The 27,815-nt window shown below is 38.2% G+C and overlaps 1 protein-coding gene and 2 long non-coding RNA genes across 8 annotated transcripts in view; 2 read left to right on the top strand and 1 right to left on the bottom strand.

Moving 5' to 3' along the window:
- LOC121262581 (chloroplast envelope membrane protein) overlaps positions 1-17,833 on the bottom strand; it is a 33,602-nt gene extending 15,769 nt beyond the window's left edge. For all 6 annotated transcript variants that reach the window (XR_005940131.1, XR_005940132.1, XR_005940133.1 and 3 more), the window contains exons 1-4: positions 16,869-17,833; positions 15,073-15,158; positions 715-888; positions 51-165 (exon numbers count right to left, since the gene is read on the bottom strand). Coding sequence is in view for 3 of the 6 variants with exons in the window: in XM_041165110.1 (XP_041021044.1) it covers positions 51-165; positions 715-888; positions 15,073-15,158; positions 16,869-17,483 (990 nt within the window). In the remaining 3 variants the exon portion in view is untranslated. The remainder of the gene's footprint in view (positions 1-50; positions 166-714; positions 889-15,072; positions 15,159-16,868) is intronic.
- LOC121262582 lies at positions 1,339-6,388 on the top strand. The gene is made up of 2 exons (XR_005940134.1): positions 1,339-1,540; positions 6,248-6,388. It is a non-coding gene; the product is annotated as an uncharacterized LOC121262582 (long non-coding RNA).
- A 1,409-nt stretch (positions 17,834-19,242) lies between the features above and the next one.
- Positions 19,243-19,917, top strand: LOC121262719. The gene is made up of 2 exons (XR_005940160.1): positions 19,243-19,440; positions 19,729-19,917. It is a non-coding gene; the product is annotated as an uncharacterized LOC121262719 (long non-coding RNA).
- Positions 19,918-27,815: the final 7,898 nt, after the last annotated feature.

Raw genomic sequence — 27,815 nt, 5'->3', positions numbered from 1 at the left:
GAAATAAAAGTCATGCAAAGTAAGAAAGCAATAGAGCAATGATAGCTTACCTTAGTTTGATTTAAGTACAAAAGAAAGAATAATGAGATCCCAAATACCATATCTGACCATATGTTCGCAAATGCTCTACGGTTCTCTAACCTCCACTCATCTCTCAAATCTAAGCTGTGGAAGCCATAAATAGGAAGTCAATAAAAATAGCTTGCGCTAAAGTAATGGAAGTCTAGAAATTTATTTTCATAAGAACAGAACATAAGGAAAGCTTTTCCAAGGGCAACAATTGTCTAAAATAAGTTTCCAGCTGTAATATGTGTACTAGTAATTTGGTCACAGAATCTCTAATCATTTTGATCTGATAGAAGGCAAAGTCAAGATTGATGAATTCCTGTAATGTCCTTCCCAAAAGCATATATCCATTACTTATTACTACATACACACACACAACAAACATTTATATATAAATATATATATTTTTATAAGTAAGAAAAATTTATTAATCACGCAATTAGGCATAGCCTAGGTACACAAGAAGTATACTTTATACATATATATATTATATGTGAAAATAATTTGAACACGATTGATATCAAGCTTCACACTATCTAAACTTAACTATACACACTTTTAGCCACCAAAACAACATAATGAATAAATATAAGACTGTAACATGAACAAGATCTCGCCATAAGAACACAAAACAGTGCTAAAACTTACGCTTTATGCCGTAACTCCCACAAAACTTCCTCTTCAGAAAGAGGTGGAGATTTACCAATCTCTACCTCAAGCTGGAATCTTGCTCTCTCAATCTTTAATTCTTTCACCATTTCAAGCTTTTGATTTCTTCTAACATCGAGCATTTGTGCTGCAAGTGGAACAGTCTTTACATACCTGTTCACAACATAGGAGTTACCTCATCTATCGTTTGAAAATTTAGATTCATCTAGTAATGGCAGACAAAGTGAATTCTTGCTTTAACTGATTTACTAAGAAATATTTAGCTCTAGTTAAAACAAAAGCATTCACTATTCTAAACCAAATCTAGAATCAGCAGTCACTACAGTAACTAGGGAAGAAATGGAAAACAGCAAGGGAGAGAGATCAAAAGAGCAAGTAAAAAAAATGATATGATTCAACATCAAACCCATTTAAATGTAGTGGACAACATTCGGACCCCTGAAATTCCATACTCCAAAAAGGGAGGGAGAGAGAGAGAGAGAGAGAGAGAGAGAGAGTACACAACTGCTCCAAGTAAATTCATATTTGAATTAACTACATAATTGCTATGACTGGAATACCATTTTAGCTGGTTGATATATGAATTTATGACAAATTTTAGCCTCTAGAATGAGAGAGTAATTTGTAGGAATTATTCTCATTAAAAATTCATAATATAGGTACAAGGCAGTATATATAGATTATAGCTGAAGAGAAAAGGAAAGAATAAAGTAGGAAAGAATAAATTAAATGCTAACTTCTAAGGAAACTAAATCTCCTAGAATATTCACACATTTACACCCAATATCTCCTAGAATACAACAGAGTTGACTAGGCAGATTTTGGAAACTTTCCAACACTCCCCCTCAAGCTGGTTTAAAGATGTCTTCCACAGCCAACTTGCTGATTAGGTTTTCAAACTGTTTCTTAGGCAATCCCTTTGTAAGTATGTCTGCTACTTGCTCAGCTGTAGAAATATAGGGCAAACAGATTACCCCACTATCTATTTTTTCCTTGATAAAATGCTTGTCCACCTCCACATGTTTTGTTTTGTCATGAAGAACTGGATTGTGAGCAATAGCTATTGCAGCTTTATTATCACAAAACAGTTTCATTGGTAATGAACTAGTAACTATCAACTCTTCTAACAATCTTTTAATCCACAGTGCTTTACAAATTCCATGAGCAACAGCCCTAAACTCAGCCTCTGCACTACTCCTTGCCACCACATTTTGTTTCTTGCTGCGCCATGTTACTAAATTTCCTCCAACAAATGTGCAATAGCCAGAAGTTGATTTTCTATCAGTGACACTTCCAGCCCAATCTGCATCAGTGTAAATTTCAACTTGTAAACTCCCATGACCTCCAAAGAATAAGCCTTTTCCTGGAGTCCCCTTTAGGTACCTTAGGATTTTGTATACAACATCAAAATGTTCAGGTCCTGGTGAGTGCATAAACTGGCTTACCACACTTGTTGCAAAGGCTATGTCAGGCCGTGTGTGAGAGAGATACAAGAGTTTCCCTACCTATCTTTGGTATTGTTCTCTATTGATTACTTCTTCAGGTTTAGCTGGTTGGAGTCTTAGATTAGGCTCTATAGGTGTTTCTACAGCTTTACACCCTAATAAACCTGTTTCTCCAAGTAAATCAAGAACATATTTTCGTTGGGAAACAAATATACCTTTCTTTGACCTTGCAAACTCCATGCCAAGAAAATATTTCAAGTTACCTAAGTCTTTGATTTCAAACTCCTGAGCAGGAATCTTCTTTAATCTACAAATTTCATTGTTGTCATCTCCTGTCTGAATAATATCATCAACATAGACAATGAGTACAGCTACTTTGCCTCCACCAATGTGTATATAGAACATAGTGTGGTCAGCTTGACCTTGGCAGTAGCCGTGACTCTTTATTACCTTCCCAAAACGTTCAAACCAAGCTCTAGGAGATTGTTTGAGTCCATATAAAGACTTCCTCAATCTGCACACCTTCCCCTTGCCTTCTTTGCCTTCAAATCCTGGTGGTAGATCCATAAAAGCTTCTTCCTCTAGGTCTCCATTTAAGAAGGCATTCTTAACATCTAATTGATACAAGGGCTAGTTTGAATGGACTGCTAGGGATAGTAACACACGGATTGAGTTCATCTTGGCTACAAGAGCAAAAGTTTCCTGGTAGTCAATTCCATATGTTTGAGTGAACTCCTTTGCCACAAGTCTTGCTTTGTACCTTTCTACACTACCATCAGCCTTGAATTTGACTGTAAATACCAATTTACAACCCACAATCTTCTTCCCCTTTGGTAGATTACCAATTTCCCAAGTGCCATTAGCAATTAGTGCATTCATCTCTTCTTTAACAGTCAATCTCCATTCCGGGTGATCCAAGGCTTCCTGAATGGTTCTTGAAATAAACAAGTGAGAAATATTGGATGTAAAGCCTTATGAGTATCAAAAAGTCTATGATAGGATAGATGTTTGGCAATAGGATGTGTGGTGCAGGTTCTAACTCCTTTCCTAATGGCTATAGGTAAGTCTAGATCAGCAGAAATGTCTTTAAAAGGAGCAAGAATGGAAGAGTTACTTGGTGTATTGGAAAGACCAACTTGTAGAGGTGATGATGATTGGCTTTGCTCTGGATTGGAAGAAGGATTTCTATTATTGTGACGATCTCTTCTTCTAGTATAAACACGAAGTTCAGATGAGGTAATGTCTGGTAGTATTTCTCCTCCTAGCTGTGAATCACTTATGCCTTGTACAGGTAGACTAGGAATTCCATTATTTTCACTAGATAAATTTTCTGTTTCCTGACCTTTTAAAGGAGTATGGATGTTCATGTCAATGTCAATGAAAACATTAGGGAAAAGATTAGAAGTTTGACAGAATTTATCTTCACTTTTCTCTTTCTCCCCCTAAAAATAGTTATGTCTAAAGTAAGGCTGTTTTTCAAAGAAAAAGACATCCATACTGATGTGAGTTTTCTTTGTAATAGGGTTAAAACATTTGAACCCTCTCTTATTAGGAGCATATCCGAGGAAAACACAATTTTCTGCCCTAGTGTTAAGTTTGGACCGAAGATGGGTTGGTATATGAACAAAAAAAGTGCACCCAAAAACTTTTAGTTGTAAATCTGATGTTACTCGACAAGTAGGGAAAAGCTCCATTAGGCAGGCTAAAGGAGTGATGTATTTTAAAACACGAGTAGGCATCCTATTAATGAGATAACAGGCAGTCAAAATAGCATCACCCCCATAAATATTTAGGAACATGCAAAAAAAACACTAGAGCACGTGCAACCTCTAATAAATGACGATTATTCCTTTCCGCAATACCATTTTGTTGTGGGGTGTCACGACAAGTAGATTGATGTTGAACACCATTTGCTGATAAAAAAGTTCCTAAACATTTGTTAAAGTATTCAGTACCATTATCACATCTAAGAATATTGATTTGTGTTTGGAACTGATTTTCAACCATATGATAAAAATCCTTGAATAATTTTTCAACTTCAGATTTATCACTCATCAAATACACCCAACACAACCGTGTATGATCGTCAATAAATGTCACAAACTATTTTTTTCCAGATGCAATAGTGATTTTTGAGGGACCCCAAACATCACTATGAATTAAATAAAAAGGCTTTGAAGCACAATAAACTTTTGATTGATAAGTATTCCGATGACTCTTGGATAAATGACAAGTATCACAATGAAGAAAGTTGCAATCAACAATTTTAAATAAGCTGGGCAACAAATACTTTAGATAGAGAAAACTATGATGTCCAAGTCTAAGATGCCAAGGCATAATTTGTTCTCATACAGGCATTGAACTAGTACTACTACTACTACCAAACCCTGAGCTTGTTTAATGTTAAATAGGGTCTCATCAAAATAATAGAGTCCATCAATCATCCTAGCACTGCCAATCATCCTCCTCGAGAATTGGTATTGAGATTCACAATGGGAATCAAAGAATATGACACTGCAGTTAGAATCCCGTGAAAGTTTACTAATAGATAGCAAACTACAAGCAAGTTTAGGAACATGAAGGACATATTTTAGTTCAATTTTGTCAGAGATTTGGACAGAACCTGTTCCTGCAATGGATGAGAAACTTCCATCTGCAATTCTGACTTTTTTATTACCAGGACAAGGGTAATAAGATTGAAAAAATTGTGAAGTACTAGTCATATGGTCAGATGCACCAGAATTAATAATCCATGGTGCAAGAGTTAAGCCACAAGAGAAGGTACTAGGGGTATCACCTGTTTGGGCCAAGGAACCAGTAGGAGGACCGGATGTAGGAGTGGATTTCAGCAATTGAAGAAGATAATCCACCTGCTCAGCACTTAGGAAATTAGCCTTCGCTTCATTGGCTCTAGGGGCTATATAGTTGCTGCCAAAGGTTCCAGATTTGCTGCTCTTCCAGTTTGCAGGCTTTCCATGGAGTTTCCAGCAAGTCTCTCTAGTGTGGTGTGGTTTATTGCAATAGTCACACCATACCCGAGGCTTATCTTCAAACCTCCTTTGGTTAGAATAGGGCCGCTGTGCAAAAATATTGGCAGTGGACAGATCTGTGCTAGTAGCACAATAAGGAGCAGGGTTGGCAACAACTAATGCAGAGTTCTCCATAGTTTCAGCCTCTTTTTTTTTTCATCATGACATTCCGATGACAATCTTCTCTTTGCACCTCAGAAAATACCTCTCCAAGTGGAGGTAATCGCTGTCTCCCTAGAATCCTTCCCCTAACTTCGTCAAATTCATCATTAAGTCTAGCCAAGAATTTAAAAATTCTGGCATTCTCCACAATCTTCTTATTATGATTGCAATCATTAGAATTTTTCCATTCATAATCATTGAATAAGTCTAAATCCTGCCAAAGTCCCTTAAGAACATTGAAATACCTAGTCACACTGCCTTCTCCTTGGTGAGTATTGCTGATTTTCAGCTGCAATTCATATATCTGAGAGTAATTTCCAAGGTCAAAATACATCTGACTATCATTGTCCTAGAGCTCCTTTGTAGTCGAATAGCACATGTAGTTCGCACTAATTTCTTCATTCATAGCATTCACAAGCCACACCATCACCATGGAATTTTCGGCATCCCATATAGCATAGGATGGGTCTGTTTTCTCAGGCTCCTTGGTTTCACCAGTCAAGTACCCTACATTCCCTCTCCCTCGAATATACATCCTGATTGATCGTGACCAGCGTAGGAAGTTTGTCTCATTCAGTCGTATGTTTGTGATTTGGACAGAGTAGGGTTTAGAATAGGTAGGTTTTGGTTCTGGTTTGAAGTATCAGCCATGGTAAAATGCTTGACAGCAACAGAAGAGAAAGGCAATGAAGAAGGAAGAAAACCCAAGATATTAGGGCAGATTTGAGCCGCCAGAGGGAATAGGGTTTTTAGATGAGTCAGAAAAGGAACCTTGCTCTTGATACCATCTAGAATGAGAGAGTAATTTGTAGGAATTATTCTCATTAAAAATTCATAATATAGGTACAAGGCAGTATATATCTATTACAGCTGAAGAGAAAAGGAAAGAATAAAGTAGGAAAGAATAAATTAAATGCTAACTTCTAAGGAAACTAAATCTCCTAGAATATTCACACATTTACACCCAATATCTCCTAGAATACAACAGAGTTGACTAGGCAGATTTTGGAAACTTTCCTACATAGCCAAATCATTTTTTTTTCCTGTTCATGGAATACAAACAGGTTTTTTCAAGCTAGTTAATTTCATTAAAAGTGCAAAGGGACTACACCATGTGTACACCGTCTTCAAAGTTCTGAGCAGTGAGTTCGTTCCACACACACACACCATATTACATAGATGAATAATCCTCCACACTACAATGCCTACATCCTAGCTTCTCTAGCAACCCAATAACTCTACCACCCTTTGAGGCACCATCCAATCCACATAAAAAAGATAGAAGACCGAGGCCCGTACTGTTCTAGCTACTTCATAATACAACAAGAGGAGATCTGTCATTTCCACTTTGCTCTTGCACATACAACACCAATCCATCACTTAAATTCTCCTCATTTTCGGACTATTCGTATTTAGAATCTTCCCCAGCGCAGCTGTCCATGCAACAAACGACACCGTCAATGGAGCTTTCCGGAAAATGCACTTCAACAGGATAGAAAAGCTCATGGGTCACAATGTGTGATAAAAAACTCTTACTTCAAACTTCCTTTTTTGGGATGGAACCCACAAGATCATATCCTCAACACAACCTCTTATATTAATAAAAGTTTTCTCTCTCTTCAAACTTCCTATATTCACGTAATGGACTCCATCGGCAAAGATGCACCATCTTCTTCCAACCACTGGCCGACGACCACACAAAACCCATCCCCGGGAGCAAGCGACCTCATGGTTGGAACCTAGGGCGATGGGCTGCCGGTATTGAGGCCGCTGATGGAGTCAATGGAGGAGGGGCAGAAGGAACTGATGGGAACAGGAGACCTAGTGGGTATGCTTTTGGTCGACGGCTTGCCAAGGTTGACACCGCTGACGGAGGCTGATGGAGGAAGAAGTCAAGAATGAACGTTGGGTAGTGGAACAGAGCCAGAAGGAGCCAACAAATACACAGAACTCATCGTTGAGAGCAGACGACGTAGTGGGTGGGCCTGTTAGGGACCCCGGTCTTGTCCCTAACACTAAGGTCCACTAGCTTGCCTTGGTGAAGATGACGACCGAGTGACCTTGTCAACTTGCTTGGCCTTCCACAAAATGATGGTATTTGAGTGATGGAATGATGATGTACTTGGGTAGGCTAAGTGTTTAGGCTAAGGCAAATCAATGTGGGTGCCTAGACTTGTTCTTGAGTGAAGTGCCAAAATGATGGAGGCTATGGTTGAATGGATGAGATGAGGTTAGGGTTCCGGTTGGAGGCAACTAGGGTTGCCGTGGACTATGGTGGAAGTAGGGTAGGCGTGGTCTTGGAAGATTGGCTTAGGATTATGGGTGTTTGATGCAATGGGAATGGCCTAAGGTTTACCCTTGATGTTTGGGCCACTTGGATGGTGATTAGGGTAGGTATTGTGTAGTGTAGCTAGGGTTTTGTTGGGTGGCTAGGGTAGATTTCGAGATTAGCAAGAGATGGCTTAGGGTTTGAGCTTAGGATGATGGTAGGGTTTGGGAATGAGATGGAAGAGTGAGGCTAGGGTTTGGTTGGCTTAGGAATGGATATGGTAAGTTTGAAAGATAGAAGGAATCTTTGATTGAAGAGGGAAATTGGAATTTGAATTAAGATGACAAGTCAATAGTTGACTTGGAGTGATTGTAAGAATAGTGATTTAAGGAATTGGATGAGTGATTGGAGGGATGGAGTGATTCTAGAGAAGTTCCTAGAATTATGGGATTGGATTGGATTGAGTCAACTTTCCTTGAATTAAGGAAGTTGCCAAATAGGACTCTTGATGGATGGCTAGGGTTTGTATTTAGGGTTTTGGAGTTGGGTTAAGGATGTGGTCGGCTAGAGTTGTCCAAACAAGGCTAGAGAGTGATTCTAGGAAATTGTTCCTAAAATCTAGGAACTCAATTTGGAAAGGACTTGGCCGAGTATGGTGAAATGTTTGGGTCAACTAGGGTTCCTAAATTATAGGAACACTAGTTTGGCAAGTGGAGTGGACGGCTAGGTCAAGTCCAAATAAGGCAAGTAGTAGCCGAATTGGACTTTGCACCAAGGGGGGAAGTGTGTTTCGGCTAGGCTAGGGTTTGAAGAGGCAAATCAAATATGGAAAGTGACAAACAATGTTTTGGTCGACTTTGGTAGCTTGGATGGATTGGAAGAGCAAAAAATATGAAGAACACCAATAACAAATGAAGAACACTCAAGAACACTTTGAAGAACACTCAAGAGCAAAAGCAATAATACTTAACTACTTGAATGAACCAAAGAACAAACAAGATAATTCAAAACTTGATTCACGAATTGTACAAGAATTGAATAAACCTCATATATTGATAAACACAACTTGGATTCACGAATTGCACCAAGTTGCAAGAATAAGATAGATAGATTGAACCACACATATTCACGAATTGCACCCAAAAAGCTCAAGTGCTTTAGCACCGAAATATGATCTCAAGAACAAAATAGTCTACCCACTAGGAAATTTGCCAAAAGATATGAATACAAAGACTAAGGGTCCTATTTATAAGGATTACAAGTTGAAAACCCCCAATAGGTCCCTTGAAAAATAATTAATTAAATAAAAATTAATAATAAAAAATAACATAGTTGGCATGGGCCAAGTTGACCCATGGCATGCATGAGCCCATGGGTGGGCTAGGCTGGCTGTTGGCATGTGGCTGACAGTGCCCTGGGCTGGTCTGGGCACTGGCATGGCCCAGGCAGGGGCCTGGGCGCTGGGGCCCTGGGTGTGCGCGGGGGGCGCTGGTGAGGCGTGCACACGTGAGGCGCGCATGCGGCATGCATGTTGGGCGCGCTGGGCTGCGCATGCTGGCCATGCTGAATGGGCTGGTTCGGTCACCAACCTCCTTAGGCATCCTGGGCATGTCAAGGCAGGCCCCATGGCATGCCCGTGGGGCTGTTTTGGGGTTGTCCAACCTTGTCTTGACTTGGCTAGTGGCTTGACCATGGGCCACAAAACATGGGTTCCTACCAGGGCCTCTGATCGTTGCTTTACCGAAGACGCCACCACTAACGGAGGTAGAAGCTAAGGATGCTCATTGTGGCCATGAAAAGAGGGCCATAATGAACTAGTGACATTTTCTATCATAGAGGGAAGTCCTATTGTTGATATATCTACACGGGAACCTCAAATAGAACATGAAATGACAATGAAGGGTAGTTTTGAGAAGTGGGGAGCTCAGGACACCCAAACTAATGCTGGCACCTTGGTAATATTCACACCCAGAGTTTCTGAACACGGTATTAAGGAGGTGGAGGTAGCAGAGGGTAAGGAAAGTGAAGTGGAAGGTCATTGTGATGAGCCCATTCCCTTGAATTTAATGCCCCCGTTGATGGACAAGACTCTAGCATCAGATTGGGTTTTACTTAAAGCCAAGGAGATTCAACTGTGTGTAGGACTCCCATGTACTGGTTTTGAAGATCAGTTTCTGCCCCTACTTGCTGCGATTGAAGTTGGACCAGCCTAATTCAGCCATGAACTGCCACTCAGCCAAGAAAAGGGAAAGGGAATTAAAGCGACTTTACTTGTTCGAAAAAATACGAAGGAAGTGCGAGTCATGGTGGGACGAAGGGTAGGGCAAATTCGGTGGTTTTATGAAGCTCAAAATAGTCACGTGGAATGTTAGGGGACTGAACAAACTAGAGAAACGTACTGAAATAAAAAATCAGCTTCGTGGCTGGAAAGTGGATGTTGTATGCTTACAATAGACAAAATTGGATGGTCATATTTGCCATCTAAGGGGGCTTCAGGAGGCATATTGGTAATGTGGGATAAAAGGGTGGTGGAAAAGACGGATGAGTGTATGGGGGAATATCCGGTGGTTGTTTCTTTCAAGAATGTGGAAGATAGCTTTCAATGGTCTTTTACCTGTGTTTATGGTCCTAACTCTAATACCAGGAGAAGAGGCTGGTGGGAATTGGCTCCTTGGTGCATTGGGGGCAATTTTAGCGTCACACGCCTCCCAAGCGAACGAGTAGGAGGTCTTAGCTGCAGTTCAGCAATGAAAGATTTTTCTGACTTTATGTACAAACAAGATCTTCTGGACATCCCTCTAGTTAGTGGCACTTTCACATGGTCCAGTAATAGAGAACATCCAGCTTGGTCAAGACTTGATAGATTCCTAATTTTGCTCAACAAGGAAGCACATTTTCCGAATCTAATGTAGAAACGGCTTCCAAGATTATGTTCGGATCATTTTCCCATTCTCATGGATTGTGGAGGCATCCAGGGAGGTAAAAGATATTTTAAATTTGAGAACATGTGGTTGAAATCAGAAAGATTTGTTGAGAGAGTTAGACAATGGTGGTCATCCTATCTTATACAGGGCAATCCTAGTTACGTGTTGGCATATATGCTGAAGGCTCTCAAGGAAGAAGGAAGATCTGAAGAAGTGGAATAAGCAGATATTTGGGAATGTGAAACACCGAAAAAAGACCCTTTTCAATGAACTACATGGTTTAGATGAAGTGGAGGAGGAGAGGGGTCTCTCAAAAGAATAAAAGACTCACAAAAAGCAAATATCATAATATATTGAAAGGATGGCATTAATAAAAGAGATCTCTTGGAGACAAAAATCAAGGGCTTTATGGCTAAAAGAAGGGGATAAAAGCACCAAGTTCTTCCATCACATGGCTAATTCGCATAGAAGCCACAATGTCAATGTCACTGAGTCACCATTAGTAAATGGAAGGACTACTTCAAACTTTTCTGAGATTACAGACCATATTACTAACTTCTATGAACAATTTTCTTGGAGACCATGTTTGGATGGCCTTATTTTTTAGTCAATTGATCATCAAGAAGTAAGTTGGCTAGGGAGGCCATTTGAGGAGGTGGAGATTTGCAAGGTAGTGTGGCTAGGGAGGCCATTTGAGGAGGTGGAGATTTGCAAGGTAGTGTGAAGTATGGCAAATGATACAGCTCCAGGTCCGGATGGGTTCACTACTGCTTTTTTTAAGGCATGTTGGGAAGTAGTTAAAGATGACATCATGAGCTTCTTCCACAAGTTCCATGAACAAGGTAGTTTCGAAAAAAGTCTTAATGCTACTTTCATTGCTCTTATTCCAAAGAAGTTGGGGGTGGTAGAGATTAAGGATTATCGCCCGATAAGCTTGGTGAGCAGAATGTACAAAATCCTTTCAAAGGTATTGGCTAATCGATTGAGTACGGTATTGGAGAATATCATTTCCAAGCCCCAGAATGCCTTCATACGAGGATGACAAATTCTTGACTCTGTTCTCATTGTCAATGAATGTTTGGATAGTCGTTTCAAGTAAGGCGCTCCAAGGTTACTATGCAAAATTGACATGGAGAAGACTTATGATCGAGTAAACTAGAACTTTTTGTTACATATGCTTGAGAGGTGTGGAATTGGAGTGAGATGGTGCACTTGGATCAAATTTTGCATATCCACTGTACATTTTTCCATTTTGGTGAATGGTACTCCAATGGGCTTCTTCAGAAGCTTGAGGGGGGACTAAGGCAAGGTGATCCCTTATCTCCATTACTATTTGTTTTCATTATGGAAGCTTTTAGTAAAATGATCGTAGGTCTTGTGGGAGGTGGATATTTATCTAGCTTTGTAGTAGGGAATGCAAGAATCGGCACACTGGAGATGACCCACCTCTTATTTGCAAATGATACTCTTATATTCTATTGTGCTAATCACAATCATATTCAAGCTTTGTGGGCTTTACTACTTTTTTTTTAAGCGGTATCGGGATTGAAAGTGAACCTCGCCAAGTCAGAATTAGTTCCAGTTGGAAATGTTCCCAATGTCTTGAACTATGCCAATATTCTGGGGTGTAAAGTCTCCACCTTGCCAATGAAGTATCTCGGTCTTCCCTTGGGTGCTTCCTTTAAATCACAGTCTATCTAGGACGGGGTGTTGGAAAAAATGGAACGGAAGCTAGCGAGTTGGAAGAGGATTTATTTGTCTAAAGGTGGTAGAGTTACATTGATAAAAAGTACTCCATCCAACTTGCCTACGAACTTTTTATCTCTATTTCCAATACCAAGCAAGGTGGCTTACCGGCTAGAGAATTTGCAATGAGATTTCCTATTGGGGGGGAATAGATGAAGAATTCAAGTTTCACTTGGTGAATTGAGATACAGTTTGTACCCCAATACGTGAAGGCAGGCTGGGAATTTGGAACTTATTGTTTTTCAATAAAGCTTTATTAGGTAAATGGTTGTGGAGATATCACAATGAAAGGGGAGCGTTGTGGAGAGGTATAGAGCTAAAGTATGGTAGATTGTGGGGAGGAGGGTGCTCGAACAAGGTGACCAGACCACATGGGGTGGGGCTTTGGAAAAACATAAGAAGAGGTTGGACCAACTTTCAGCAATATACACACTTTGCAGCTGGGGATGGATCCAGAATTAAATTCTGGAATGACCTTTGGTGTGGAGACCGAATTCTTAAGGAAGCCTACCCAACTTTATACGGCATTGCACGATGACAGGGGGCTACAATCGCAGAACTCATGGATCTATCTAGTAGCTCTCCTCAATGGAATATCATTTTCATTAGAGCTGCACAAGACTAGGAAATTGACACATTTGTAGATTTCTTCCATCTTGTGTATAACTATAGAGTGAATGGAGGAGCTGATACGATGATGTGGTCATCGTCCAAGAAGGGAAGATTTACCGTCCGGTTGTACTATACATCCCTAATGAAACATGCTACAAGAGCATTCCCATGGAAGAACATTTGGAAGACTAAGGCCCCTCTAAAAGCTTTTTTTTTTTTTTTTTTGTATGGACAGCTTCATTAGGGAAGATTCTCACCTTAGACAATCTAAAAAAACACCGACTCTTGTGTTGGATTGGTGTTATATGTGCAAGAAGAGTTGGGGGGGGGGGGGAGGAAGGGTCTGTGGATCACCTATTATCGCATTGTGACGTGGCTTTGAGTTTGTGGAATGATATATTTGCTAGAGCGGGGCTACTTTGGGTGATGCCAATAAGGGTTGTTGAATTTTTGGCCAGCGGCAAGGCCTCTGAGGTAATTCTCAAATTGCAGCTATGTGGAAGATGATTCCAATCTATCTATGGTGGTGCATTTGGATGGAGAGGAATGGTTGTAGCTTTGAGGATCGTGAACTGACAATGGACGAGCTTAGAACTTTTTTCCTTCAAACTTTATTGCATTGGTCAATTGTAATAGACTTTAACGGCATGAGCATACATGACTTCCTTGTGTCTTTAGACACCCACGTCTAGGTGTTGCTCTTGTATACGTCCTGTGTACTTGGCTTTGCCTTTCTTTAATAAAATATTTGTATTTACCAATCAAAAAAATAAAAGCGAATTTTGGTCAAACACCTACTATGCTATAGGGATATTTAGGATTCAAACCCTGTACCACTTCTTTTAGAAATAATCTCTAGTGGTATGAGTTAATTAAGAAGAGGTCCCTAAGTTAATTTTTATGTCCATCAATGTTAGCCGAAGACACATGACAATTTGTGATCATTTATTACTTCATTGTGAGGTGGCAAGGGGGCTATGGGATGAGATTTTTAGCAGAACTGAACTCAGATGGGTGATGCCTAGGAGGGTGGTCGGTCTTTTTGCATGTTGGAAAGGCCTTCAGGGTAACCTACATTTTCCGACTATATGAAGAATGACTCTTTTACGCCTCATGTGGTGCATTTGGCTTGAAATGAATGATTGGAGATTTGATGATAGGGAGCACTCGTTTGATGAGCTTAGAAGTTTCTTTTCTCATACCTTGTTTCTTTGGGCTTCTGTCACTGTACTCAATGGATCTAGTCTTCATATCTTTTTTTTTTTTTTTCTTTTAATAAGTAAGAAAGGAAATTTTATTAATATGAAGGAAATAGGCAATGCCCATGTACACAGGAAGTATACAAAAGTGAATACCTAAATACATTTTAGGAAGCAGAAAATCATGAGCACAAGCTCCATTAATCACTAAAGCAGAAAACCAAAGAAATAAAGAGTGCACAAAAGATTTCCGAAGTTCCTCCGAAGTACGCTCCTTATCATTGAAACACCACTCATTCCTTTCCATCTGAATACACCACATAAGACACACAGGAACCATCTTCCAAACCGCATCCATTTTTTTTATAGATAATCAAGAAATTTTATTCATAAAAGTAGGCAAAGCCCAAGTACATAGGGAGTCTACATGAGAATAACCTAATCCAAACCGCATCCACTTGAGAGCAACCATCAATAGTCTTCATGAATTTCATGTATCACTTCTAATTCCAAACTTAAAATAGGATTCTCTTTTGTATACTACCTATGTACTTGGGCAATGCCTCTTTACTTGTTTTAATAAAATTTTATCTTATCAAAAAACAATCTATGGAATTGCCACATGAGGACCTTATTTAAAAATACTAAATTAACATTTTAAAAAAGTGAATAAATTTTTTATAATAGCATACACATTGTATTTGAAAAATATAACAAATCGTCAAAAAAGAAAGCCACCCTGGAGGTGACCCTATGCAAGCCACCATGGGGTGGCCTTTTATAATACAAGCAAAGAATAAATGTTAAAAAAGGACATAAAGAAAGAAGAAAGAAAGAAAATTAATGTTGAAACACAGAATTATGCAAAAAAAAAAAAAAATCTAGTAATCATATTTTTTTAACCATTAAAGGCAAATACCCAAGCTAAAATCATTGTGCCTCAGAACTTACCTGTCCAGAAAAGGCATGAGAACATAGTCGTGCACCACAAAATTCAAGGCCCAGGGTATAAGTATCAACACAGCCAAAAATTTAGCCTGTAACAAGGAAGAATACGGCTTAAAATAGGAAGTCGTGTTTAACAATCCCATGTACTTGGCTTCGCCTGTTTTAATACAGTTCCTATTTACTGATAAAAAACCAATATAAGCCATCAAATTATCCAAATTGCTGTAGGGACCATTATAGGGCTGACTGAGCATGAAATAGATGAATTCATTTTTTATAAGTAAATAATTAAATTAATTTTATCTCTGGTAATTCTGCATGTTGTCACAAAGGAAGAAATATGATTCTATATAATTGTCAAAAAAATCTTTTGATAAGTAGTTGTCAATATTCAATTATCCAAATTGTTAAACTCTCTAGTGGACATAAGCAACACAAAATACCAAACTGCTTAAGTAAAGCTTTTGGAGCAGAGATTTCCTCAATTAGACTACAACAATAACGATCTTGAAAGACCGGCATTCATATTGGAATTTTCCAACATCTGAAATCCAAAATGAGGATTGGATGTGAAGTTCTTAAATATGTTCCTCCCTTTTCAAAATTGATTACGTGTCCATCCCAATGATTTTATACCCATTACAGAACACTCAAGCATCAGATACTCCACAGATATCTGAAACACCAAAACCGGGGACGATCAAATTGAAAGAATTTATGTTAATAAAGAAAGTTCACAAATTCCCCTTCCTTAAATGGCTAGTCCATGAGAGAATAAGTTAACCATAGTCAGAATGAGCAAGAGCATTGAACAATTCCCTCTTCCCCGAATTCTCTTCATCACTCCAGACCCCTTCCCCCCACCCCACCCCCCAAACAAAGAAAGGGAAAAGAGAGAGAAAAAAAAAAAAAAAAAAAAAAAACTATTTAAAAAAACTCTTTGCTGATTCAGTAGCCCACTTTAAAAAAAAAAAGAAAAAACAGTAACTTCTTTATGTAATAATTTTCATTTCCAACTTCATTTACTCACACTCTCTAGGAGGCATTTGTTGATGTTGTATGAACCACTATAACAGATGTAGACAGAACAACAAAGCTTATGACACGCCTACAAGGATAACCTCCCATAGTTGTATTTTTTAGTAAGTACCACTTGGAAACCAAGAACAATGCCCCAGCATAATTGATTTGAAGCTTGAAGGTCCCTCCCTCCCTCCCTCCTTCCCTCTCTCTCTCTCTCTCTCTCTCTCTCTCTCTCTCTCTGCTTTTTTTCCCAAGATTTGTACTCTTAAGTTGTAGGTATTATGAGCTCTCAAAGTGCATTTCACAGCCGAGAATGCAATGAATGCACATAGAAAGACCCTCTTTCTCTCTCTCTCTCTCTCTCTCTCTCTGCTTTTTTTCACCAAGATTTGTACTCTTAGGTTGTAGGTATTATGAGCTCTCGAAGTGCATTTCACTGCCAAGAATGTGATGGATGCACATAGAAAGACCTCATTCAATCAAGCAAATTCAAGGTATTTTTGTGTTCAATGTGTATTAAGTTATTGATTGGTTGATTTGCATGAGATTTCAAGACCTGCAGAAAGAATCACGTTGCATTGGCAGGATGTCATCCATTTGACATCTCAGCAAGTTGATATGTAACCGGTATTCTCTAGGCATTGAGAATGTATCTACTAGAAACCCAAAAACAATCAAATAAGTGCATAGTCACATAGACTGGCACTGTATATGAATGTATTAAACTGATTTAACAATTATAACATATAGCTGCAAAGTTTCCTACATGTACTTACCGAATTCAGTGAGGCATACTGAAATACGCGATCTTCATAGAGCATATCATCATCTTCCCTTCCAAGAACCAAATTCCTGACAGAGTCAACCAACCCCCTTTCTTGGGCCATCTCCCTGGAGTCACCCAGCACATCTTCTCTCGACTCCCCAACTCCATTATCCCAATCTCGATTCCAAGAAGAGCCGTTAACATGATTTGTCCCATCCACAAGCCAATCCTCCCACCCCCGGTTCTCCTCGTTCATTATATCCTCTTGTGCTTCCCTCAACTCTATGATCGTCTCGGCTCTTCTCTTCCACGCCTCAAACTTGTCTCCTTCCGACAAACCTTCATCACTCGAGCCCTCCAATACGTCCTCGAGCATGTCATCATCCTTCAAACCAAGCCAATTGCCATCGTCATCAAAAAAGAACTTCTGCCACCATCTCCTTTCCCTTGAAAGGCGGCTATTCTTCTTGGCATTCGGAATAAGCCCTCTAACCCACCTTCGCTTCCCACCCAGCTGAGCCACAAAATTCGATGAGTCGTGTAAAGAAAACGATTCCCGACGCACTCCGCGATTAGCACAAATCAAGTTGTGGCATAAGACCATCGAAGAGCTCATTAAGAACATGAATATAAGCCCACATTTTTCATTTTCTCAAGAAAAGCAATAAGGCAATCCCCGTTGTGCTCATAAGACGAGCGAAACCCTCATTCCCAACCCACTCATGAAAAAACATCATTCTTTTTTGGAGGAGATTCTTTAAGCTCCAATGTTGCGCTCATGGTTCAAGACCAACACTGACCAAAGGTTCTCTATGTAAGGCATTACGAAGAACCGAACAAAGTACAGCAACAAAGAGTGCAGATTACGTACCAACCGAGCGATTGCATATAAATCCAGGAACCCACCTCTAATTTTCCTGTTTCTAAGACATAAGAAAGAAAGGTGACCTGAAAAAAGTTTTGTTCTGTCTGGACTGAAACCAAAGAAGTCGATCTTTACGCAGACAAGGGCAAAGAGGATAACAGTTTCAGTTTTGAGCTACTAGATAACGGATTGCAAGGTTTATTAAAGTACACGATTACCCTTCCATTTTCCTTCATCATCATTATCTATTATTTTACTTGTTTTTAAATATTCAAATAAATTTTCATTTTCAATTATACAAAATCGATAGTTAGAACATTTCTATTTCTAATATCATTATTTATATTTAAAATAAAAAAAATTAAATATTACAAATGATAAATAATAAAATAATAAAATCCAACAAGAAAACATCACTTCCCTACTAAGGGGCGTCACATGGATCATCCCTTAACAATTTTTTGCGAACCACATTTTATAGGATAGATTTATCCACCTTAGAAAAGATGGTCGATGAGGCTTGAAGGGCTTTAATACCACCATAAGAGCTCGCGAGGTGTCTCCCTGGGCCTGGGTCATGAAAAACCAACAAGTCATTCAATCCTCAAACTCCTCTAGCCCAATAGAGCTCAGGTCAGATTGTTAGAGACAGGAATGTCTGCCTGCTTATCCTGAGACCATTAGGATATTTACTCATTCAAAAGAAATGAATAGCCCGAAGGCCCTGAGATTCAAATTTCAAATGGGGGGCAAAACAGTTAGTCTAGGTGATCTTAAAAAGGCAAGTTCTTTATTTAAAGGATCCAAGTACGCTAACGAAGCTCTCTCAAATAATTGGCTCTAAGAAGATTGATATCGTTACTGACTTAGGCATCAGATGAGCCCCATTCAACCCCCCAAGTCATCTTATTCTTTGATTGCAAGAGATCGGGAGTGCGTAGCGGTAAAACACATCCTTAACAGTTGGTGTCGTCTATGGGATCTAGCTATTTTGAAATCAGCGTGATTTTCACATGTTCATCACCACTCAATCTCAGGCAACTAGAGATCAGGAAGAGACGTCGCGAAAGATGGAAGGAAAGCTTGCGAAAATGGAAGAAGTAGTGAGGAGGCTCACTACCGAGGTCGAGTCGTTACAAAAGGAGAATGAGGTTCTCAAGGCAAAGAATAGGCCATCAAGAGAGGACACGTCAAGGTGGAAATGGAGGCTCACAACGCTGGTGCGGGTAAAATGCCTCAGGAGAACAAGATGACAAAACAGACACATCATGATCTACATAGCCTGATGGATAAATACTAGGAGAGAAAACCTTCCTAGAGGAACATCCGTTATTCTCTTATCAATGGAGTCAAATGATCTTATCAATGGAGTCAAATGAGCACATGCCACATAGAAGCCACATGAAAACATGGGTAGACAACACTACATAGGATTTGAAAAAAAAATTCCCTCTTTCGTACGACTATGGTGTTCATTCCCCCCTTCTCTCTCTCTCTCTCTCTCTCTCTCTCTCTCTCTCTCTCTCTCTCTCTCTCTCTCTCCTTCCCTCCCTCCCAAGAAAGCCTTCAAGGAGTAGGGGCCATCGTCAACTCCGTTCCCCACTGCCGATCTTGGATTCTTCGTCAACCGAAACCCACTTTCGATCTCAGATTCCTTGTCGACCGAAACCCACTCCCTTTCTTGGATTCCTATCCACGCGATCCCTCCACCATGTTTGTAAGTCACCCTCTCTCTCTCTCTCTCTCTCTCTCTCTCTCCCTCCCTCCTTTCCACTGTAAGTCGTCGTAGTTGCAGGTGTGGAATTTCCAGTTCAAAAACTAATGGCAGCTGTTGTAAAACTAATGGCAGTGAGTCTTAGAAACTGTGTTTGAAAAACTAATTTCCAGTTCAACAATTTGTTCTTGTTTGTTTGAAACTATGTTTATGATTTTGATAGAAACCTGTTGTAATTGATTCTGTGAGTATTGTGATGTAATAAGGATTCGGTAGAATTGTGAATGGCAGCTGCAAAAATGGAAATGAGAGACGTATGAAAGTTGTTTGATGAAAGGCTTCAAAGAGCCACAAGTTAAAATCACATTCAAACAAACTCTACTCATTACCTCAATATTTACTTGGACACGGGGGCTAGAACATTGTCACATAGACTACACAAAATTTTGTTACTACATAGAATATACCAAATTTTGTGCACTTTGATTTGTTGTCATTTGTCACCATCTGAGAAATTGAGTCTTTTTTGTGTTTTTTCTTTCTAAAGAAATGTCTGAATTAAAGTCTTTTTATGTAGAAAATTAACTATCTACATACAATGATAACAAATTAACAACTTAGAGGGTAGGAGAATTCAGTTTATAATTATTGATCAATTTGTTTTCCAGATTATTTACCATGATTTAATGACTGTGCCGAGGTTTACATGTAGTTCCATATGGAAAGTCCCAAGAGCTTTCCAAACATCATGCGCTCAATTGCTGGCCTTTGATGATGTCATTTATACATTGATTAAGTTTCTTCTCCATTAAAAGCTTAATGTTACCCAACATTAATAAATTAATTCATAGCAAGTTCATTGGTTGCGCTGGCAATTACTACCAATGTTTAATATTTGGGTTCATATTCACATATGCATATGGTTTATTGTTTCTTTCTCCCATTTTGAAATATGTTCAAAGCATTTATGTTAGCAGGTCAATTATTGAGCCTTAGTCATATATGTAAATAGATAGGTGTCACTTTTATATAAACCATTGTCAACTCTTGCTAAAATGATTTGAGGCCATGAAAGATGAAATAGAATCAATAAACAAAAACAATGTTTGGGAGTTAATAGATCTTGCAAAAGATAGAAAAGCTATTGGCTGTAAATGGGTTCTCAGAAGAAAATTTAAAGTTGATGGTAGTTTGGAAATGTACAAAACAAGGTTAGTGGCCAAGGGATATACTCAACAACCAGGTGTAGACTTTGTGGATACATATTCGCCTGTGGCGAAGTTTACATCCGTAAGGATTATCATGTCCATTGTTGCCAGGATGGATTTAGAATTACATCAGTTAGATGTAAAAACAGCTTTTCTCAATGGTGAACTAAAAGAGGACATCTTTATGATTCAACCAGAAGGATTCTAAATTAAAGGACATGAAGAGAAAGTCTACAGGTTGAGAAAGTTACTGTATGGACTTAAGCAATTTTCAAGACAGTGGTACTTGAAATTTCACAAAGTCATTTTGGAAATGATATTTGAAATGAATCCACTAGATCATTGTGTATACATATGAAAAAATGATAATAAATTAATATTATTATCATTGTATGTTGATGATATATTACTGACAGGTAATTATTTAGATATGATGCATGAAACAAAAGAATTCTTGAAATCTAAATTTGAAATGAAAGACATGGGTGAAGCCGCCTATGTTCTTGGTATAAGAATTTCTAAAAATAGAAATTCAAATCTATTGTATTTAGATCAAGAAAAATATCTAGAAAAAGTGTTTAAAAGATTTGGTATGGAAAATTGTAAATCTTTAAGTAGGCCTGTTTGTAAAGCTCATACTTTAAATAAAAGTATGTGCCCGAAAGATAGGGAGGAAATAAGTGAAATGCTTAAAGTTCCCTATGCTCAAGTTGTGGGAAGCCTCATGTATCCAATGACAAGTACCAGACCAGATATTTGTCATGCAGTAGGATTGGTAAGTAGATTTCAATTCAATCCAGGTAAAGAACATTGACAAGCAGTGAAGCGTATATTAAGATATTTACAAGATACCAAAAATTTGAAATTGTGCTTTGGAAATAATGATCTAGAATTAATTGGCTATAGTGATGCTGATTTTGGAAGTGATATAGATGATAAAAAATCTATAACTGGATATATATTTCTATTTGGTGGAACAGCAGTTTCTTGGTTAAGTAAGAAACAAGGTTATGTTGCTAAGTCTACTATGGAAGCAGAGTATATTACTTGTAGTACTGAAGTGAGTAATGCGGTGTAGATAAAACGCTTTGTTGAAAGCTTGAATTTGGATACATCCACAGAATCAATCAATGTGTTTTGTGACAATCAGTCTGCCATTTCTTTGTTAAAAGTGGAATACAGAGTTCCAAGGGAAAACACATTGATGTGCATTATCACTATATTTTAGATATAGTGGAAATAGGTAAGGTCAAAGTTAATTTTATTTCCTCAACTGAAATGGTAGCAGATCCAATGACCAAAGGTTTATCTCTGGAGAAATTCAGAGAACATGTGACTAGAATGGAATTGAGAGAAATTTAGGTAAAGCAATCTCATGGTCGACATGCATAACTTAGCAAATTATGGGGACGCCTAAAAAATTAGAGTTATGGTAATACCCAAATGAAAATTTCGGTCATTTGTAAAGTCACTGATAATGTGATCAAGAAAAACCTCAAGAATGGCCTTAGGGTGAGTACTTGACGAAATTTCAATGCATGATGATTAACCATGTAAAAGGTTGATCATGGGAAAGTCACTGATAAGGTGATTAAGGACAAACTCAGGTGAGTAAGTACTTAACGAAAATTTAGTGCCACTCACTAAAGTTTTAGTGAAGTGTGATTTGATTACCCAAATAAATGGTTAATCATTTGCAAAGTCGTTAATAAGGTGATTAGGGGAAACCTCAGGAATAGCCTCTAGAGGAAGTACTTAACGAAAATTCAACGCAGGTCGATACATGTATTATGTATTCGACTGAAGTCGTCAATTGTGATAGGGGAATGATCAATTGATCCAATCACAGAGAATTGATGCCGTTCACTAAATTTTTCATTTTGGTGAAATGAAGTCACCCCTAATATGTGATTAGTGAGAGCACATATGGTAAATGGTGCAGTCAGATAAGGTACTGACAAAAAACGTCTGCACGTAGAGACTTGTCATGCTCTGACGCCGATCTGCAAGAGTAGCAGATGAGAGTTGAGTAGTGGAAAGCTTATATTAGTACCAAGGTAAAATACTCAACTAGATCATCACCGTTTTGTGTGATCAAGTGGGAGATGTTATTCTAAGGGGTGTGATCATCAAACAGTGTACCCCTTGGAATGATATCCTCTAACATGGTGATGGTTCTCATGAGGGGTGATGTTTAAGGAAGTGTTAATAGACACAACCTTTTGATTTAGTCAAAAGGTTGTGTCACTTCTTAAGGTTATGACCTTTGGGTTACCATTGGTTTATCAATGGTTGTGCCCTTTCACAATAGGATGTGGCACTCTTTAAGGTTGTGACCTTTGGGTTACCATTGGTTAACCAATGGATGTGCCATTTTCCAACTGGTGCATGATGGCCTATAAATAGGGGTCATTGGTGCACAAATGAATACACTCAATTCCCTTTATTCATCACTAACTTGTGGGACAAATACCCTCACGGGAGTGTCACCATATTCTTATAATTCCGCTTCCGCTTGTTATTCATTTCTCTTCACCTCCATATATATATATATATATATGTTCTAATAGTATTGACAAATTAAAATAATAGGTGCAAGGTTGAAGAACTTATCTGATATTTTTTGGGAAAGATCTCATGAGTCGGAGAATATCATTTTCCCAATTCAGGTGTAGAAGATTAGTTGATCTCGTATACAGTGCCAACTGTTAATGTCTTAATTTGCACAATAGATCGAAATGTAGGAAAAAATAATCTCCGGCTCACGATGGTGATTTAAGCTTCGATACGGTACTCTTCGCCTTCATCTTTATGATAAATAATAAATAAGTGAATAAAAATAAATAAATAGAGACAAGAATTTACATGGTTCGGCATAATACCTACGTTCACGGGTTATTTGGGGGTAAAATTCACTATGATTGATAATTTTACAATCTCTCATGACTCACTTATCGCTTAATACAATAGAAGAATTTAATGGAGATCCTTTAGAGTCACTATATGTAGTGAATGCTGTACGTATTAAGCTTCTGTGGAGAGAGCTTGTCAGATTTGCGGAGGACCTGCTCCTTATATAGAGATCTATTTCCTTAGAGTGATTGAGTCCAACTTATCTTGTGAAGTATTTTCCTGTTAAAAATCTGAGTCTATTTTCTTTTAGGAGTTTGAGTATCTTTTTTTTAGGAGTCTGAATCAATTTGTCTTATCTCTTCTTGATTTTTAACCTTATCTTGAAGTTAAATTATAGATTGCTGATTTGACCCTTACATATCACATTTAGAATTTTGAATTCGAGCTCCTAAATATCTTCCGTTGAACTGACGGGACGTTCACCTTATCAGATGCCCAAACTCGAAATTCCACTTAGCCCGTTTGGATACAATAATTATTTCATTTCATCTCATTATTATAATTTTTTCAAATTCTCACATAAAATATAATAAACAATTTAATTTTTTTAAATATTAAAACAATAGTAATATTAAAAAATAATATTCTAATAATATTTTATTCAACTTTCATCTCAATTTATTATTCAAACCGTACTTTAAAAATAATTAATTAACTCATTCAGTAAGCTAACCCAAATACAAGAAATCAAATCAGGCAATGCTTTCAAATAACTTGGCATAATTATTACCAACTATGTTCAAATAAAAATTTGGGCAATAGATCAACCTCGGACTTACTTAAATGAAAGCTCTTTCCAAGAATGTAAGGAGAACCTGCACTCAAACAAAAAATTGCTACAGACACGGCATCAACTACGTATTCGAGTCATCTGAGTAATCTACTTTTTTATTTATTTTTTGTTTTATTTTCAACTATTTTTATATATCTTTAACATTTTCAAAAAGATAAAAAAATATCAATTCACTGATAATCACTTCTTTAATCATTAAGTAAAAAATAAAATAAAAGATACAATTGGTCAAGATTGTGGTCCATTTTATTTATTTATTTTTTGGTTCAAGAAGCATTTTCCATGGAGTTTTACAAATGAGAGAAAAAATTGAATAAAAATATTATAAAGTTAAAATATTGTTAGAATATGATTTTCTAATATTATTCTTGTTTTGAAATTTGAAAAAATTAAATTATTTTTTGTATTTTGTTTGAAAGTTTGGAAAAATTGTAATGATTAGGTAATCATTAGACAAAAAATTTGAAAATTTAAAATTAAAAAGTATTTGTACTTGAATGCTTGGTTGTTGAGATGAGATGAGATTTCTCATCTTAACTCAACATCTAAATTAGCCCAGCCTTATTTGGATAGTCAGATGAGATAAGAAATCTGTGAATAATAGTGAGATGATTTGTGAATAGTAGTGAAATAGTTTGAGTTAAGATTTTTATTAAATTTTAGAAAATGAGAGAGAAATAATTAATTAAAATATTGTTAAAATATATTTTTTTAATATTATTTTTATTTTTGAATTTAGAAAAGTGTAACAACCAACAAGGATAATAGGAAAATTCCTTTACACGCTACTATTACATATAAGGGTTGAAGATGAAAGTGAATGTTTTGCGTTAAGATTCTTCATAAATAAATCCCTTTACACGCCACTATTCCATATAAGAAATGTTCATAACTAACTAGCGAAATTCTGACAATTGGGGACCCCAACGGATCCAATTAGAAAATTACTACAATTAAAATACAAAGAAATAAACTATAAATTGAGCTTCTAGAATTCCATCCATTAACAGCTGCGTTGGCATGTTCTCTACCATGGATTAGATCCACAATCATGATTTCTTACTAAAAGATCTACTGACTTGCAATTGCTCTGGCATTCTAACAGCCCTTGATCTCATCAACGGCCCACAACCCTTCACTCACTCAAACATAACTCGACACTCTCTTACAGCTAGGGCAACCGACACTTCCATTTTTCAACGTAACAGAGCCTCCCTTGTCAAAACACCTTGCCCACAAGGTGTGGGAAGGAATTTCTCAACTTGTGATAAGCCTCCCATGTCGCATCCTCATCTCCTTACCCTTGCTAACACAGCAACATTTCAGTCAATAGTAAATCTCCCTTCTTTCGAACCCTCATTTCCAACACAAGCTCTGGTTCTGGTTACAAAATGCAGAGAGAGAGAGAGAGAGAGTCCATCGGTGGAATGGTGGTGCTAGGACTCACCGATCTGCCTAGCTTCTTCTTTAACAATGAAACATGGAAGACGGTGTATTTTGGTGGAATCTGGGAGTTTAGTCTTGTAAGCCACAACCCCAATTCGATCACTAACTTCAAAGGGTCCATAGAAGCATAGTGAAAGCTTCACATTCCTCTTTTGGGCTACCGATTGCTATCTATATGGCTGTAAGCATACATAAACCCAATCTCCAATGTTGAAAGTTCTTTCATTTCTCCTTAAATTAGTGTATTTCTTCATCCTCTCTTGGGATTTTTGCAGATTTTGTTTCAGCAATGGAAGGATATGCTCACGGTTTCTAAGTGTGGCGTCAACAGCTTCTACCTGAGAGGTACCTTTCTGGTAACTTAATAGAGGGGGGTGGGAATAACCATAGAAGGCCTTGAATGGGGTCATTTTGGTGAAGAATGTATTGTACCACCATTCTGCCATAGAGATCCAAGTCACCCAATCCTTAGGCCGATCCCCAACAAAACAACGTAAATAGTTCTCCAACATTTTGTTCACTGCTTCTGATCGGTAGTCAGTTTGAGGGTAATAAGCAGAGTTGAAGGCCAACTGCACTTCCTGTTGTTTAAACAGTTCCTACCGGAATTTACTTGTAAAAGTCCTATCCCTGTATGAAATTATAGAACTTGGCATTCCATGGAGCTTAAATATGTGTTTTATGAACTGTTAAGCTAGGGTCAGGGCAATATAAGGGTGGGTTAATGGAATAAAGTGGCTAAATTTGGTCAAACGATCAACTACCACACATAGGTAATTGAAACCATGGGAGTTTGGCAATCCTTCAATGAAATCCATTGATATGCTTGACCAAGGCCGTGGGGGTATGGCTAGTGGCTGGAGAAGCCACCAGGAAGTTGGTTGTCAGGTTTCAGACACTGGCACGTGTCACAACTTCTGATAAATTTCTTCACCTATGCTCTGAGTTTGGGATAATAAAACTCCCTTCTAATTTTGTGAAGTGTCTTGTTGTAGCCTGAGTGGCCCCTAATAGGGCTACTGTGTAGTAATTGCAGCAACTTGAGCTTGAAAGGCCTGTGGTCAGCAGTAAATAGTCTGTGTTTGAAATACAATAACCCATCCTTCACTCTGTAATAAGACCTTAATTCCCCTTGTCTCCATTTTTGTAACTACTCCTGGACCTCAGAGTTTGAAGAATAGAGCTGTTTAAGTTCCTCGACCAGTTCTAGAGTAGGGACAAAGATCATAATGAGAGTTAGGCCTTCTCCCTCCTCAGCTCTCCTTGAGATTGCATCTGCCACTCTATTATCTTTGCCTTGTTTATATTCCACTAAAAAGTCATAGCCTAAAAGCTTGGACACTCACCTTTGTTGCATGGGTGTTCCAACCTTTTGTTCAAGCAACTATTCCAGACTATGATGGTCTGTCTTAATAGTTAACCTTGCCCCTAATAAATAAAGCCTCCACCTTCTCACTGCAGATACCAAGGCAAAAAGTTTTTTTTCATAGGTTGACATAGCCAAGGCCTTTCCCTTTAACGTCTGACTATAATATGCTATAAGATGCCCCTTCTGTAACAACACTACCCCTACTGCTTTCCCAGAGGCATCATGCTTAATGCAAAAAGGTTCTAAAAAATCAGGTAATGCTAAAACAGGGGGTTCATTATTGCTGCAGTCCACAAAGCCTTTTAAGCCTCCTGATTCCAATGGTACCCATCCTTTTTCAGTAAAGCAGTCAAGGGAGAGGCAATGCCACCATACCCCTTGATAAATCTCGTATAGTATCCTGTGAGGCCTAAGAATCCCCTCAGGTCCTTTAATGAAGCTAGTCTTCGCCACTCCCCCATTGCCTTCAACTTTTGTGGGTTTGCCTTTACCCTTTGGCCAGAGATAAGGTGGCCCAAATACGCCACCTTTGAGCTCCCAAACTGACATTTAGCCAACTTAGCAAATAGTTGGTGATGTCTCAAAGTCTCCAATGCAATTTTGAGGTGTTGCAAATGATGTTCTTCATCTGTGCTATACACCAAAATGT

The sequence above is a fragment of the Juglans microcarpa x Juglans regia genome, chromosome 4S, assembly GCF_004785595.1.
Source record: "Juglans microcarpa x Juglans regia isolate MS1-56 chromosome 4S, Jm3101_v1.0, whole genome shotgun sequence".
In the NCBI taxonomy this organism is placed as follows: Eukaryota; Viridiplantae; Streptophyta; class Magnoliopsida; order Fagales; family Juglandaceae; genus Juglans; species Juglans microcarpa x Juglans regia.
This window is presented reverse-complemented; position numbering and strand designations above follow the sequence as displayed.